The sequence below is a fragment of the Chiloscyllium punctatum genome, chromosome 1 (genome assembly GCF_047496795.1).
Source record: "Chiloscyllium punctatum isolate Juve2018m chromosome 1, sChiPun1.3, whole genome shotgun sequence".
Lineage (NCBI taxonomy): Eukaryota > Metazoa > Chordata > Chondrichthyes > Orectolobiformes > Hemiscylliidae > Chiloscyllium > Chiloscyllium punctatum.
In genome coordinates this window covers 77,512,743-77,528,416 of record NC_092739.1, presented here as the reverse complement: position 1 = coordinate 77,528,416, position 15,674 = coordinate 77,512,743, and the positions used below count along the sequence as shown (strand labels likewise).

Genomic DNA, 15,674 nt, shown 5'->3' with positions numbered 1-15,674 from the left:
CGCTTTTTGTTTACAGTAGTTTTATTAAATGGCAAGTTTCTCCACCCCAACGCTGCGTTAAATTGGCCGTTTTATGAAATTGTATTGCTGGAAACCATTAGTTTCCCTAATGTCCAAAATGCGATAGAAAAGAACCAAGGAAGAGATAAATCATGAAAATTGTCTCAGTGATTCTAGGATGCTTCACTTGTTCCTGTTAACCTTTATCTCTGCAAATTAAATCTTAAAGAAAACAGTTTCTTCAAACAACAAATTTTTATTTTAAATAAATATAAATATAAGTGTCATATAAAACTATTCACAATAAGTGAAGTTTAACCGTGACATTTTACAGCAATGTGCCAACCAGCTAACTATTTACAGTTTCTCCTATTCAACCTACAGTTGTTCTGAAGGAGCCGGAGCATTTACATAGGCCTCTTTTTTTGTGTGTTTTACAGAAATCAGGGTTTGAAAATACACTATTTATGCAAAACGCTCGATAATTTTATTCTTATAAAAGAAATTAGGCCAATATTGCTATACAATTGCTTTCGGAGCAAAATAACTCATCAACGATTCAAACAAAATGATGTTGGCCATAAAGGGAAGTCTATGTTTATCTATTTTAATCATACTGTGTGAACACTTCGAGATCCGGGATGTTAATGAAATTGCTGTGTGCTCCATCTCGGTATAATTCTACAGTGAATCCAATCACACCAGGACAGTGAGCAGGCACACAACCAATTGCAACAACAACACTGCAGCAAGGGACCTTTTTCTAAAATCTTAAGTAGTGAAATACAATAAGTGCATTGAGGGAATACAGAATTGAACAAGTCTGTAAACTTTTAAACTTTGCACGTCTATCCACTATGCAGGTGACATATCTTTGTCTTCTTTCCCTGATGATATAGGTGAAAGGGATTCCTCGTCCTCTGAGCGCAGACAGTGCCCTTGGCTACTACATTTGCAGGCGTTGTGCGCATTACGCGGGGTGCCCTTGCCTTCCTTTTTGTGTTTAACGCGCCGATTCTGGAACCAGATCTTAACCTGCTTCTCAGATAAATTCAGATAGGTTGCAATTTCAATCCTGCGAAGCCTCGATAGGTACATGTTGGAGGCGAACTCTCTCTCGAGCTCCAAGAGTTGCGTACTAGTGAAAGCCGTTCTCATCCGTTTGCCGTTCTGTAGGTGACTGTTATTTTCAGTACCTGTGTATATAATGCAACATTAACAACTATGGAAAGGCAAATTGCAAAGGGAAAAATAAACTCTATGGCGCCAATAGTAGGATGTAACATATCGCTTATACCTGAGCCTTGAAAATAGATATTATTCAGATATATAATGAAACTAGGCCTTGCAAAAAAAATGCTGCTTCTGGAATTACAGTTGTGTTTTGGTATCTAAATTCTCAACTTGCCAATTTCGTTTGGACAAATACTTTCATTATATAAATCCTAGGGCACTGGATCATTTAGTAACCGTTAGTCTCTTTGAAACTATTGTTTTAAACATATTAGCTGCTATCTATGGTGAGTTCAGTAAACTCTTCAAATCAACATTAAATATTAAGTGCAGTTATACTGTACTAATTATTAAACTTGCAATAAAATATCAGTGTGCAGCTGGCACACTCCTCTCTCATCATATCAATCAGGTTAAACTCGCAACTGTCCTCAGGTGTCTGACCCGTTCACTGTTTGAAACAGATGTACATACCCACAGTTAGACAGTGGTATCTCCTAGGGTCTGTTACGCTGTAGGTGGGTGTGCAAACAGGTGGATGCCCGAGCCCAGGGTTTGACTGCTGGTTGATTCGTTGACAGTACTGGGGGTCTCCATTTGGGAACTGGCTTTTCAGCAGCGGGATTCCACTCCGGGATGAGTGGATATGGGACGTTACACAGAGGGGGCAGACACAGAAAGTGCCCGTCTTTCTGGACGGACAGACGGGACCAGAAACCGACATCATGGTTGGAGAATGGACGCTTATAGGAATCAGAAAGTCTTGGCCGTGATCGTTCAAGACAGGAGCAGGTCGCACTGCAGAATCTTTGATGATAAGGGAATCAACGTAAAACGATCGAGACATTTCGTGTATTCTCCTTGGCTCTGCCTAGCTTTGTTGGTTGCTGGATTCAGTATACACTGCGGCAGGGAGAGAGTCAGAAGGTACTTATGTTGGAGGCTAAACAAAAGGGTCGCTGGCGATGGTTGGTCTGAACGTCACCCACGTGTGCGTCCTGCTCCAAGGCTTTTTTTTCTATTGCTAGTGAACTATTAACACGTGATTATAAAGAGCCGGAGATCAACATTTCCCCATTTGTCAGGCAACCCCTTGAGACACACTATCAAAGTCTGACAAAACAAGAAACAAAAAACTTTTTAAGTGAGTGTTTTGTAATTTTGCTCAGTATGTAAAGCAAAGCTCCACAGCGCGAGTTAACCCAGCTGCGGATAACAGCACCATTGTCATGAGATTTCAAATCACTTTCAATTGACTGATTGGAAAATGGAATGGATTATTCCAGTGAACACTTTCTGACTCTTTGGCTGTTTTTTTTTCTTGAGATGTGCAGATGACTGTGGATGATTAAAGCAATTCTCTTTAAACCTCTTGCTTGTCCTGTAATTGTATTGCTATTTTTGCAAATAGCAAATAGCAAATACCTTCATTTCTGTAGTGACGTTTTGTTGCAACACGAATTCTTCTTTTCATTATGTGCTCGGAAAATCTCCACTGAAAATAGAACAAACTGTTCACAGAAGAAAATCAAAATAGCTGACCATAAAGATGGTTCCTCGGGGTCTGTGTGAAGAACGGAGTATTTGAAAAACGGGGAATGTAAAATTCATAAAGAGTTATTAGCATCCAGTTTTTCTGTCCTATAGACGCAAGTTCACAACCATTTACGGAGCGTGGCTGGAATAAACGCTGCCCTACCACAATGAGTCAGTTGAAAGTGATTTGAAATCTCGTGACAATGACTGAAGACTTGTCTCTCCACTGACTTGGAGTTGAGTTCGGCGCAATTGAATGATTATTGCCCGTCTGCGTTATTTATAATCCAGGAGCTGCAGGTGACCTTCGTCTGTTTGTCCCCTTACAACTTGGAGCGGCTTTGAATAAAATGAATAAAGTGAATGACGTCGATTTTACATGCACGAACGATTGATGTAATGATCTGCTCAGGGGTTAATACAAGTAATGTGCCCTGCATTGCCAAAGAAATGATCAATGGTAAAAGAAGTAATCTGAGTGCGTCTGATGCAGATTATAGCCTCTACAAGCATCGCATTCAGAAGTAAACATCATACAGGGAAATTAATAAAACAGCACGGGCATCTATTGCGAATCTGCCCGTGAAGATTGAATGTCCACTTTAAGGGGTCTGGTAAATATTTTGAAGTGTACAAGAATTCACCGATGTCTGGTCAAATGACTATTTTGAAAAAGCGCGCCGCTTGAATATTTAACGGTTAAACAGCAAGGCATTGGGGAGAACTGGACAAGTTTATCAGTCTGTCTGGAATCCATACTGAGTCACTCCACCAACAACCGGTGGTATCCAGAAACTCAAAATACGATTGCGGGTTGGAACGGTTTCATCCAGCTATAACGAACCCGTGTTGATCAGAACGTCAGAAGGTCTTTTAAAAGGAACCCTTTTAGCCTGACAGATTGAATATTTAGAGGAGCAGACACTGCGGCACGCTGTACAACTTCAGTCTATTCGATTGACAGCAAACACTCAATACAAATTGTCATTTGTAATCTTAACTAGTGACTTTAACATTTATTATAACACAGTTTCTCAAATAATCGAGTTAATATTAAAGCTAACAACGGCGATACTTTAAATAGTTATAATTTATTTCAACAAGAAGAACACGCACCATATACGAACTTCATTTATGGTCGACAATTCACTTTTTATGAATTAGTAGTGTAAATGATGATTGCACTATTTGTATGTGATTATCATTCAATTAATAAGTGTTTATCAGGCCCCGGATTAGTGTATGTTAACAAGCAATTAAATATCCTAGCAATGCGTTAATCCTAGATCTTGTGACAATAATTAACGATTTTGGTCTGCGCCAGGGACCTCACGGGTCAACCTGGGGCTTTACACGGCTTTTCTGAAAGGACCTTCAGACTGCGATTGGCTAAAATGTAGGTCTACAATCTGAAAGTCATCATGGTCGAAATCAGGTTCTTGCTCGATTACATTTAAATCGATGTGCTAATTGCATATTGGAGCTCACTACAAAATGATGTTCTCATTTTGTAATGTTTTCATTTTAATCAGGTTCACACTTTTGTGTACCCCAAGCCCTTAAGTGCAACCTCACATCTTCACAACATTCAATAATGCTGCTTTAAACACGTTCTTAATTCTCAAACTAGTTTTAAGATGTTGTCATAATCCGTCCGTAACATATTCATGGCAATAATTTAACATTACCACCACTTGCTACCATTTCAATCCTGTCACTAAGATCCGATTTAGTCAATGTATCTTTCAAACCTCCCACCTCCCTGAGACAAGGTCCATGTGATTTCTCGCCGGTTTGAACGCCCCAAAGTATTGTTCAGCGTTTCCTCAAAAGAAGTCAACAGCAGGGCAGGTTTGTTCTCGGGTCAATTTCATTCATTGCCCTCGACATCAAAGTAAGACCAGAAGGTACCTCATCCAGGTATAAATAGTAGATCTGGGCTTTGGTATACCTCGAAGCAGAATTAGCTCGGCCTAGTTGTGCCTCCTTTAACATGTACTACTTTATTCCTCAGGTACGATAAGCATAATGTGTGTTCATATTTATTTCCATCTCAGATTACCTGAACTCCTTAAAGGAGTGGGGTGGGGTGGGGGCAGGGAGCAGCAGAAAAAGTCACTCAAAAGAGCCCGGAGCCTGTGCAATAAAACGTAAAGCTGGAAAGTTCTTCAGCCTTTTAGCTGAACGGAGGTCAGGCAGCCTCAATCACATCACCAAGCAGCTTTGTAATTGTACTAATAAAGCGAGTGAACGATATTACAGAAGCAGGGAGCCAGGAAAAAAAGGAGCCAGTGATTCCAATGAAACAAAATGAAAGAATGTCTCAGCCAAGCGGAATGATGCAAGGCGCGCGCCCACATCGCATGGCCCTCGTTACAATATGATTTTCGATAATTATGACCAATAAAATTTCATTGTTCATGTAGTAATCCTGGGAATGAGAGTGGTTATGAGCCTATAATGAGGTCAAATTGCTTCGACTAGCCGAGGCACGTGTAAGGATTTAAGAGGTATTAAGCGGCTGGGTACAGAGCGCCGACTGTTACCTGAACATTACTTTCATAATTCAAGTATAAAATCAGTCCATTGAAGGGAAATCATTGGAATCCGTTTATTCTACTCGGGTGACAAAGTGCCTTGTCTATGTTGCTTAAATCCGTGAAAAAAATGCGAATGTAACAAAATTGCTCTTTTGTGATTCCAGTTTCTAAAGAGCAACAGACAACAATAGTGTGCCACACTGGCCTCGTCTGCCGGCTATTTTGGAGAACCATTTCCCTTGTTTTCTATGCATTCTAAATAATCAGTCCAAAACCAGGAAAACAACTCACGCAATCTTGGATAATCTCTCTTGAAGGAGAGATTTAGAACACATCCATATGCTAGAGCAAAATGTTGCGTGTGACTCCTATTCGGAATCAAATGCATTACATTGAAGTAAAATCGTAATACAAATTATTTTTGCTCCAAGAGATCACTGATGCTTGCCCTGCTTGTAATTCCGACTCCTGATTCGTGGATGAAGCTGCCAGATAGAAACTAGGATGATGGGGAGTTTTCTTTTTCCCTCGTTTAAGTTTGCACTTAATTGTGATTTTTAAAAAAAATATCTCTACAGGATTTTGGAAACATTTGCCAAAAAGAAAAACAAAACAAAATACTTATAGGAGACCTGATAGTTTGGTATCTCCCCATTCTGCATATTGCGACTGTGATCTATTACCACAGTAGAAGTATAGAATGGAATACTCAGTTAAAGCCATTGTATATGACACCAAGACTAGTCTGTTGACTTTGCAATAGCCTATCAGAGTCACAGTTTATAAAAAGAATTTGGTTTAATATGAACATGATACTAAGAAGAACACAACGGTATTCGGTGAAATTTCTGTTTGGAATGATTGAATGCACTAACACGTGTAATTTAATGAAACTGTCTCCAATCACTAATTTGTCTTGTTCAGTATACGTTGCTCGAGCTGAACAGAGGAATGGACGTCATTAATTTGTATCGGACTATTAAAAAAAGTTCTCAATGATACACTGGAATATTCCCGATTAACGCAAATTACACTTGTGATTTGTCGAGTATTTGTTACCAGGCAACAGTCCCTGAATAACAAAAAAGTGAAAAGGACCGCTATGTCTGCTGTCCTTTAAACTTCAAAAAAGTCTTCAATAATAGTGGAAAAGGACAATGATGGAAGAGACAACAAAATGCCACTGGGGTGACTTTTCACAAGCAATTATTCTTCATTTACCCATTCAGAAAAAGCAGCTCCCATATTATTATTTTTGTTTTATTTATTATGTTCTCCACTAGTCATCTGCGTGAAGAAAATGGTGTTTGGGTAATAAAGTTTCAGATTTGCACATAAACATACTAGTACGGGCAGAACATGGGCGTTAAGGCTGTTTGAAGTGTAATTAAGATCGAAAATATGAAGTCAGGCGTTATGGGATCTGTCCTGAAGTGTCAACGTTGGGCGGATCGTCCATTGAAACTTTTCAAAAGAATCACGAAACAAACGAAGTGGAGAGCGCGTGACACAGGGAACGGTTGTAAATGTGTTAATTTCAGACAGCTCATTTTTGGAAAGAAGTGAGATCTCTTTCCCTTCCCCCATGAAATGTGTTTGTAAACCATACTTAATTGCTTTAAAAAGGAACGTGGATAACGAAACGTGTGAAATCATAATCTCCCTGTTTTGCAGTGTTAAATTTGGTTGCATCTTATTTCAATTACCAGAATGTTTCCATAGGTTCAGAATAAACTGTCGCTTTATTTGGCATTGCCGAGACCAGCAAAACCAAAACATTAACTCCAACACCAGTTCACAATTGTTAAGAGCATATCCACAGCAATATCATCACAATGTCAAATGTACTGCTTGAGAAACGATATACACACTTTGATTCCAAGGGAGTTTAATTCACTTGCCGTCATTCCTCCTGATATAGTTGCTTCCAAAATCATTGCTTACATATTACATCTAAACAAGTTCAAAGATTAAAGTCCGAAATTTTGTACAACCGTGCTCAACAGAGCGGAAAAGTAGATATCCAACAACAATTTAAACTCATATTCGATTTGAACCAGAATTTAATAGAATCTTGCAGTTTGATGGGGTTTGTGCAACCTATTCGCTATATTCATGATCAAGTTCCAAACGTTATGTGTTCTTCATTATCTTTGCAGGAGATAAGAAGCAGCTGACCAATTTCATAGACACCCTCTTATTCACGGCTGCCTTTATATTTGACATTGGGAGGTGGGAAATGTTACTTCGAATTCATCCTTCCACGAGTAAATCAGCTGCAGACTGATGATGGATTCACAGCTGTAGTGCAATCGATGGTAAAGTGACCGTGAAGTCTGCTTTTAAAATCGGTTTCACGTAAAAAGACAATGAGGGATGAGATCACACCCTTCCCGTGCACCTGGTGGAGTCCGTGCTTTGCTGATGCACAAAGTCAGGGAGAGGAGCTCAGACCATTTTGGAGCGATACCAGACAGATCGACTCATTTAGTTTACAATGGAGAAAATTTCCATTTGTTTGATTCGAGTATTTCAAATTCTGAAACAAGACCGTGGCGCCGCTCGCTTTGTGTTACGTACAGGGAGAAAGTGAGGACTGCAGATGCTGGAGATCAGAGCTTAAAAATGTGTTGCTGGAAAAGCACAGCAGGTCAGGCAGCATCCAAGGAGCAGGAGAATCGACGTTTCGGGCATAAGCCCTTCTTCAGGAATGTTACGTACAGTGTGGTTAGATTTCCAGTGACGCAAAACTAAAGATGCATTACTATTAAAGTTGCTTCCTTCCGGCAAAGCAGTTGATTTTATACCCAAGTTGTAATATACAGTACGTTCAGCATTAGAGTCGGCGTAGAAGCATAATTAGCAGTGTGAAGCAAACTTTATAATTGTAGTTTGAAAAGAAGTTTCAAAGAGATCAGCTGGAATGTCTTAAAATTTTGAATATTTGTGAAGTATTGACAGGAAAGTATGATTTTACACACAACAAAATCTGGGGCATGCATACAAAGAGCAGGGAGAAAGAAAGCAGTTGGTGTTCTTTGCCTGTACCACTCGAACGTTGCTTTACTATGCTAAAAAGCACACAACACCAGGTTATAGTCCAACAGGTTTATTTGGAATCACTAACTTTGGAATCACTAACTTTGGAAGCGCTGCTTCTTCATCAGGTGGTTGTGGAGCAGAATCACAAGACACAGACTTTATAGCAACAGGATTACAGTGTCATGGAATGTCATATTACATAAATTTAGCTTAAGTCTTTCATCTTTTAGAAGGTAGGGGTGTGAGTGTAATGGGGCATACATCTGTGAGAGAGTGAGAGTGTGGTTGTGTGAGCATATAAGAGAGGATCTGTGTCAGTGTGAGTGTGTGTGTGTGTGCGAGAGAGAGTGTATAGTGTAGTGGGGTCACCTGTAGTGTGACATGAACCCAAGGTCCCAGTTGAAGCCATCCCCATGGGTACTGAACTTGGCTATCAGCCTCTGCTCGGAGACTTTGCATTGTTGTCTGTCCTGAAGTCTGTCTTGGAGGATGGTCACCCAAAAGTCCGAGGCCAAATGTCCTGAACCGCTGACTTGTTCTCCAACTGGGAGGGAACATTCCTGTCTGGTGATTGTTGTGTGGTGTCCATTCACCTGTTGCCGTAGCCTCTGCTCAGTCTCACCAATGTACCATACCAGTATATGAGATAGATAATGTTGGCAATATTGCAACTCTGCTAACTGGCATCTCTTGTAACAGCAATAGTTTGTGAAAATGAACTCAAGTCAACTCTTATTATTTGTTACGAGAAAGTAGGGGTTGCAGATGCTGGAGATCAGAATCGAGAGTGTGGTGCTGGAAAAGCACAGTAAGTCAGGCAGCGTCTGTGGAGCAGGAAAATCAATGGGAAAAATGTGAATTCTCCTGCTCCTTGGATGCTGGCTGACCTGCTGTGCTTTTCAGCACTACACTCTCGACTTATTATTTGTTCTCAGGATGTGGTTCTCAGGATAAGCACTCTATAAATTGCAGAATTGCACTGGTAGCATTTATTTTTCATTACAAATGAATGACTTTCTAGATTGCCGCAGGTTGCTTATCTGTTATGCACATTGGAGACATACAAAGGCCACACATTTTCTTCTCTAAAGGATATTAAGGAAATAGCCTGGTGGTATATTTCTCAAATAACCAAATTAATTTGGTTGTAAATTAATTATTTGACAATATTTCACTTTTTAAGACTATTATTGTAAAAACAACAGATTAAATCAGCATGGATCAAACATGACCTAACAGACAACTAATACATTGTCTTTAAAGGAATGGTAAGTTTTGTGTTTACTAACTAATCAATTGAAACATCTCTTAAGAAACACATTCCTGCAACACCACATTTCTTACCAAGATGTAGTGAGATATGAGTAAGCCCACTGTTCCTCCCAGCCAACTGGTTCACTTCTCCCTACCATGCCAAGTCAAAGCTTTTGACATGCTTGAAAAATCATTCCACTCAGTCTGAATCTCTAGGACACAAAGAACATGACTGACATCACTTTGGCAATTCTCCATTTCCTAAGTCTTCAAGAGCCCCATCTATTCTGTACTCTCCCTTTTCTTAAAAAAAGGTCTTAATAACATTCCTGGAAGATGCTTTCAAAGACTCATGATCCCCTCTGTTGGGGGGATCTTCTCATCTCTCTCTTAAATGGGTAACTGCTCATTTTTAAATGCTGACCCTTGGTTGTCAATTCTCTCTTGAGAAAAAACATCCTTTCCACATCCACGAGGTCAAAAACTCTCAGAGTTGGACATGTTTTGATCAAGTTACCTCTTATTCCTGTAAGTTTGAAGGGATCCAAGTTTAGCCTCTCCAACCTTTTCTCATAAGAGCACCCATCTATTTCAGGTATCAGAGTAGTAAATTTGCTATGAGCTGCTTCTAACATATTCACATCCTTCCTAAAATACGGACATCAACACTATGTACAGTACTTCCGATATTGTCTCATAAATGCCCTATATAACTGAAATATAATCTCCTAACATTTGTGTATAATTCAACTTACAGTAAACAATAACATGCTATAGCTTGTCTAACTGATTGCTGTATCTGTATACCAACCTTTTTGTGATTAATACACTCAGACACCAGTACTCTGCATCTGAGCGCTTTGCAATCTGTCACCATTGCTTTCTCTTAATTCTTCCTGCCAAAATTGAGTATTTTACAATATCACACATTATACCTCATTGAACATAAGACCATAAGACTTACGAGTAGGAGTAGGACATTCGATCCATCATGTCTGGTCTGCCTGATAATCTTCATTTTCCACTTTCCTGCCTTTTACCAATAACCCTTTATTCCCTTTCTGATTAAAAATGTCTTTCTCAGGACTGAATATACTCAAAGACTCAACCAGTACAGCCTTCTATCTTAATCCATTCCACAAATTCACCGTCCTCTCAAGAGAAAGAGACCTCCTCATCTCTGTCACAAATGGGTGACTCCTCTACTCAATTTATGCCCCCAGTCCTAAAATCCCACAAGGGTATATAACCTCTCAGCATCTACCTTGTCAAGTCTCCTAAGAATCTTATATGTTTCAATATGTTCACCTCTCATTCTTATAACTCTAATAAGCACAGTCCCAACCTCTTCAGCCTTTCCTCACACAAATGCTTAGGATCAATGTAGTGAACCTCCCTGGACTGCCTCCAATGCCAGTTTACCTTTCCTTAGATTAGGGGACCAAATCTTTTTATAGTATTCTATGTGTGATCTAACCGATCTAAATGTGTGATCTAAATTTGCATAATTTTAGAAGACTTCCCTATTTTGTACTCCATTCCTTTTGGAATAAAGGCCAATATTTCATTTGTCCTCCCTATTACCTGCTGAACTTAGATGCTTGTTTTTTATGATTTATACATGGGAACCTCAAATCCCTTTGTGCTGTCGCTTTTTGCAGTATTTCTTCATTTAAATGATATTTGGCTCCTCTATTCTTCCTGCCAAAGTGCATAACCTCACATTTCTCTAAATTATATTCCATCTTCTGCCAACTCATTTCAGTTGTCTATATCCATTTGCAAATATTTTGTGTCATCCTTACTACTTGCTATCCTACCTATATTGTGTCATTGGTAAACATGGCAATAGTACATTCACTTCCTTCATCCAAGTCATTAAAACATACTGGTAATAATTGTGGCACCAGTGGTATTCCTGTGACATTTCACTATGTACAACTTGCTATCCTGAAAATACATGGCTTCTTATTGAAATTCTCTGTCTTCTGTTAGATAGCCAAAACTCTATCCATGCTAATTTACTACCTTCAACCCCATGAGCTCTAAATTTGCTAGGTTAGCCTAATGTGCCTTACTTTATTGAACATCTTTTGGAAATCCAAATATGTTTTATAGCTTTTACTGGCTGCCCTTTATTGGTCCTACTTGTTACCTCCTGACAGAATTCTAATAAATTTGCCAGGTTTGATTTCCCCTGCATGAAGCCATGTTGACTTTGCCTTCATTATGTTATTTATTTCCAAGTGCTCTGCTCTTATATAGTCATAGAGATGTACAGCATGGAAACAGACTTCGGTCCAACCCATCCATGCTGACCAGATATCCCTACCATTGTAGTAGATGCTAACACTTTCCCAACGACAGATGTTAAGCTAATTGGCCTTTAGTTGTTTGTGTAATGTTTCTCTCCCTTTTTTAAATAAGGTACCAAATTGGCAGTTTCCAATCCGCTGGGACTTTTCCAGAACCTGAGGGCTCTTGGAAGATAAACTACAAAAATGCTATTTGCTTTGCTATTGTATTACTGCACTAAAGTTAACTTTTTGCCCACTAATAAAGATTTCAACATATTACTGTCATGTGCCTCTTCATGGGCCTAAGTTTATAATTGTTGACATGCCTCATCTAAGATCAGGTCGATGTATGTTCAATCTCAAACATTGTCTTTATACCTTTTAACAAGTACTTATATTACAGACAGAACAAAGAAAAATACATTTGCACTCTCTATGTTGTCTCAACTCATCCACTGGGACTAAATTGCCAGATTACTATCCAACATCTAACACTGGATAAGCAGAACTTTCCTCCAATTAAATATTGGGAACATAGAAGTCATGGGGCTGAATTCGTCCATTTGTTTGGTAAAGTATATTATCAACTGATTTTCATGGCACCTGACCTGCCATGGCCATGTAACTTCTCCCTACAATTTTCTGCTCTTCATCTCATTAAATGTGCGACTGGCCTCAATGGCATCTGTCTCACAGAATTGCATGGCAGGAGAGGCAGAAATTCTCACACCAGCTGGGACTTTATAATGTAGACACTGCTGTGTATGTATAACCACTGCTCCACAGAACTTCAAACACTGCAAACCAGGAACCACTGTTAACAGTGTGGTCCTGCATCATTATCCTCCAGCAAATTTCCCAGAAAGGCAAGTTAGCTCCTTTGTTTGATGACAGGGGTCTGGGGGTGCTGTAGATGGGGTCATGGAGAAGATGCAAATGTTGTTTCCTGCTGATTGGCAAAGGAGGCCATGTCATCAGAACCAGCCAGCCTGGACCATGGTAGCGACGAAGGTCAGTACAATGTCCTGGGTGAAATACAATGCTCGGCAGAGCAGGAAGAAGCTTAGTGATCTTCAGTGTTCCATGAGGGTAGCGCCACTATCTTCTCTCTGCTACCTTATACTTACAAGTTCACCACTCACACTAACACTGCCACTGTACGTGTTTCTCACCAAAGCTGATGGACTACAACTCTCAACTCGACATCTCTCAACTATCTTATCCTCCAAAACAACAAAACTACTTTTCTTGCTTTCTCCGCTTCCTAATCAATCTCTGCCGACAGCTCTTCAACTCTTCTTCTCCATTATTCCTAAGGCTTTTCCATCTACTTCCATTATACTTACTCCCTCGCTTTGTCACAGTACAGGAATAATTTGCCCACCCTCAGACAGATCACTCCACAGCTTGTCTCTGACAGACATATCTATAATCTCCATACTGGTTGCACTTTATCTGAAAGACTGCCTGTTGTCCAATTCCTGGACTATAAAGATTTTGATCCTCAGACTCTGGGAGGACTAAGCACCTGACTGACCATGACCAACTATCTGGAGTGGAATCTGATGAGCCCATAGCCTGACAGTAGCAGTACTTTGACCCCACTAAAGACTGATCCCCTTTGACTTTCAGACATGGTTGTTTGCTTGAAGCATATGTCACGTGTTTGCTAATTTTCCTGCTGACACGTACTGCAGTTGTGACCTTGACATAACATGGTGCTGTAGAGCAACACATCCATCCCCTTGACTATAGGTGCTCCAAACCATGAAAAGCTGTTTGCCTTTTCCTTTGCACCAAAAAGTAGAGGTTGGAAATCTCTAAGTAAGAGCATAGTGAGTGAGTACTGGAAAAACCAAGCTAAGAGACAAAAGATGCATCTTGTGTCAATGTATAAGATGCATGTGCATCCCTTTGTGCTAAGTAACTTGGCAGAAACACACAAGGTGTAGGTGTCCCTAAGCTCCAAAGTAAAGTACTAAAGGCTGAAGTCGTGCATGAGTTGGTCCAAGAGGAGGCCTGAATATGCAATGAAAGTGAGGGTTCATTGATACTGACTTGTTTGAATGAAGGCTGGAGGAAGATGGTGTGCATGGATCACCAGGGATATTGTGGTGAAGACAGAGTGATCTGGAGGTCCAGAGCAGGAATCAACAAGCCATTGCCACTTGGTAAGGGCTCTGACGTCCACATCAGGATATGGTGCTGGCTAATTTCTCAGGGAAGGAGAGGAGAATTGGAAGCTGCATAGAAATAAAGTGAGGTAGGCCACTAATGAAATGCAAATGCATGGAAATAAAGTAATCATTGTTCATAGATTTCAAATGTGCTGTTCAATCCCTAAAGAGAAAGCCAAAAATCTTTTTCCTCAATATTCAGATTCTGATTTTTTTACTTTTCATTTTGGCCTTCTTTTCTCACATTCCGATACTGTTCAAAGGAATGGTAAAATTCCTCCCAATGACTTTGGCTGCTGTTATAAACCATGCTCACTTGCATTCCTCCATCTGGCAAATGACTGAAACTGATTATTCACAATCTGGGCATCCTATTTGACCAGGAGACAATTTTTAACTACATAGCTGCTTCATCACTGAGACAGACTATTTCCATCTTTATAATTTCACCCATACCTCACCTCATCTGCTCTTGAAACTCTCGCCCATGTTTTTATTACTCTAACATATGCTGCTTAGCTTCTGATTTTCTAGGAGAAAGTGAGGACTGCAGATACTGGAGATCAGAGTCAAAAAGTGTAGCGTTGCAAAAACACAGCAGACTCAGGCAGCATCCGAAGAACAGGAGAGTTGACATTTTGGGCATAAGCCCTTCATCTGATTTTCCATCCTTTGTAAAATTTAGGTACCTAAATCTTTGTGGCCTGTGCCTGACATTGCATCAAATGCTGCTCACATATCACTCCTGTGCTCACTTACTCCTCCTAAATTTTCTCTTCAACCAGCTGTCCAGAGGATAGGGTGAATCTGAAACAAATGTAACAGTCCTTTTTTCCCCAATTGCGTTGTCTTTTTCGAAGACATTTTTAATGACAACATCAAGTTAAAACAAACTTAGATTTTAGTGTTGAGGGAAAAAATTTTTTTTAAAAATTGATATTTCCCTTGTGATCGAAAACCCTATAACCCACTGAAACATCTGCATTCTAATTCCAGCCTCTTGACCATCCCCATTTGCATCGTAACACTATAACCATCTGAGTGTTCAATTGTTTGGGCCAAAACATTGAAGTTTCTTCCCTAAAAATATATCCTGTTTATTATGCTCTCTCCCTTTATAATGCTCCCTCACCTAAGGAGACCAACCAAACATTTGGTCATCTACGTTATTATCTCCTTCAGTAACTTGATGTCATGTTCTGTTTTGAAAGACCTTAGTGAAGTGCTGTGGAACTTTATATTGTGTCAAAGGTCCTATATAAATACAAGTTGTTGCAGGCAAATAGAATGGAACATAAAAATAAGAAGGTTTTATGACAGTTGTTCAGGTCTTTGATGAGAATATGCATAGTTTTAGCCTCTTCATTTAAGAAAGGACATAATTGCATCAGAAGCAGTTCAGAGAAATTCATGTGACTAATTCCGTGGATGAGGGGATTATCCTATAATGAAAGGTTGGACAAGTTGAGCCTATGTCCATTGGGGTTTGGAAGAATAAGAGCTGATCTCAATGAAACTTCAGGGGATTTTGCAGAGAGATGCTGAAAGGATGTTTCCTCTGGTGAGAGAGACTAGAATAAGGAGGCAAGACTAAT

General features: G+C 39.7%; 1 protein-coding gene across 1 annotated transcript; it reads right to left on the bottom strand.

The window, feature by feature from the left end:
• Positions 1 to 299: 299 nt before the first annotated feature.
• On the bottom strand, positions 300 to 3,005 carry gsx2 (GS homeobox 2). The gene is made up of 2 exons (XM_072569490.1): positions 1,708 to 3,005; positions 300 to 1,196 (listed from the first exon to the last, which is right to left on the bottom strand). The coding sequence occupies exons 1-2, from the start codon at positions 2,078 to 2,080 to the stop codon at positions 856 to 858; spliced, it is 714 nt and encodes a 237-aa protein (XP_072425591.1). The 5' UTR covers positions 2,081 to 3,005; the 3' UTR covers positions 300 to 855.
• Positions 3,006 to 15,674: the final 12,669 nt, after the last annotated feature.

Excerpts from the sequence above, each read along its gene's own strand:
- gsx2 (XM_072569490.1), bottom strand. The coding sequence starts at position 2,080 with ATGTCTCGATCGTTTTACGTTGATTCCCTTATCATCAAAGATTCTGCA. Across the intron at positions 1,197-1,707 it reads ATACCACTGTCTAACTGTGG|GTACTGAAAATAACAGTCAC; the intron begins GTATGTACATCT and ends TTATATACACAG.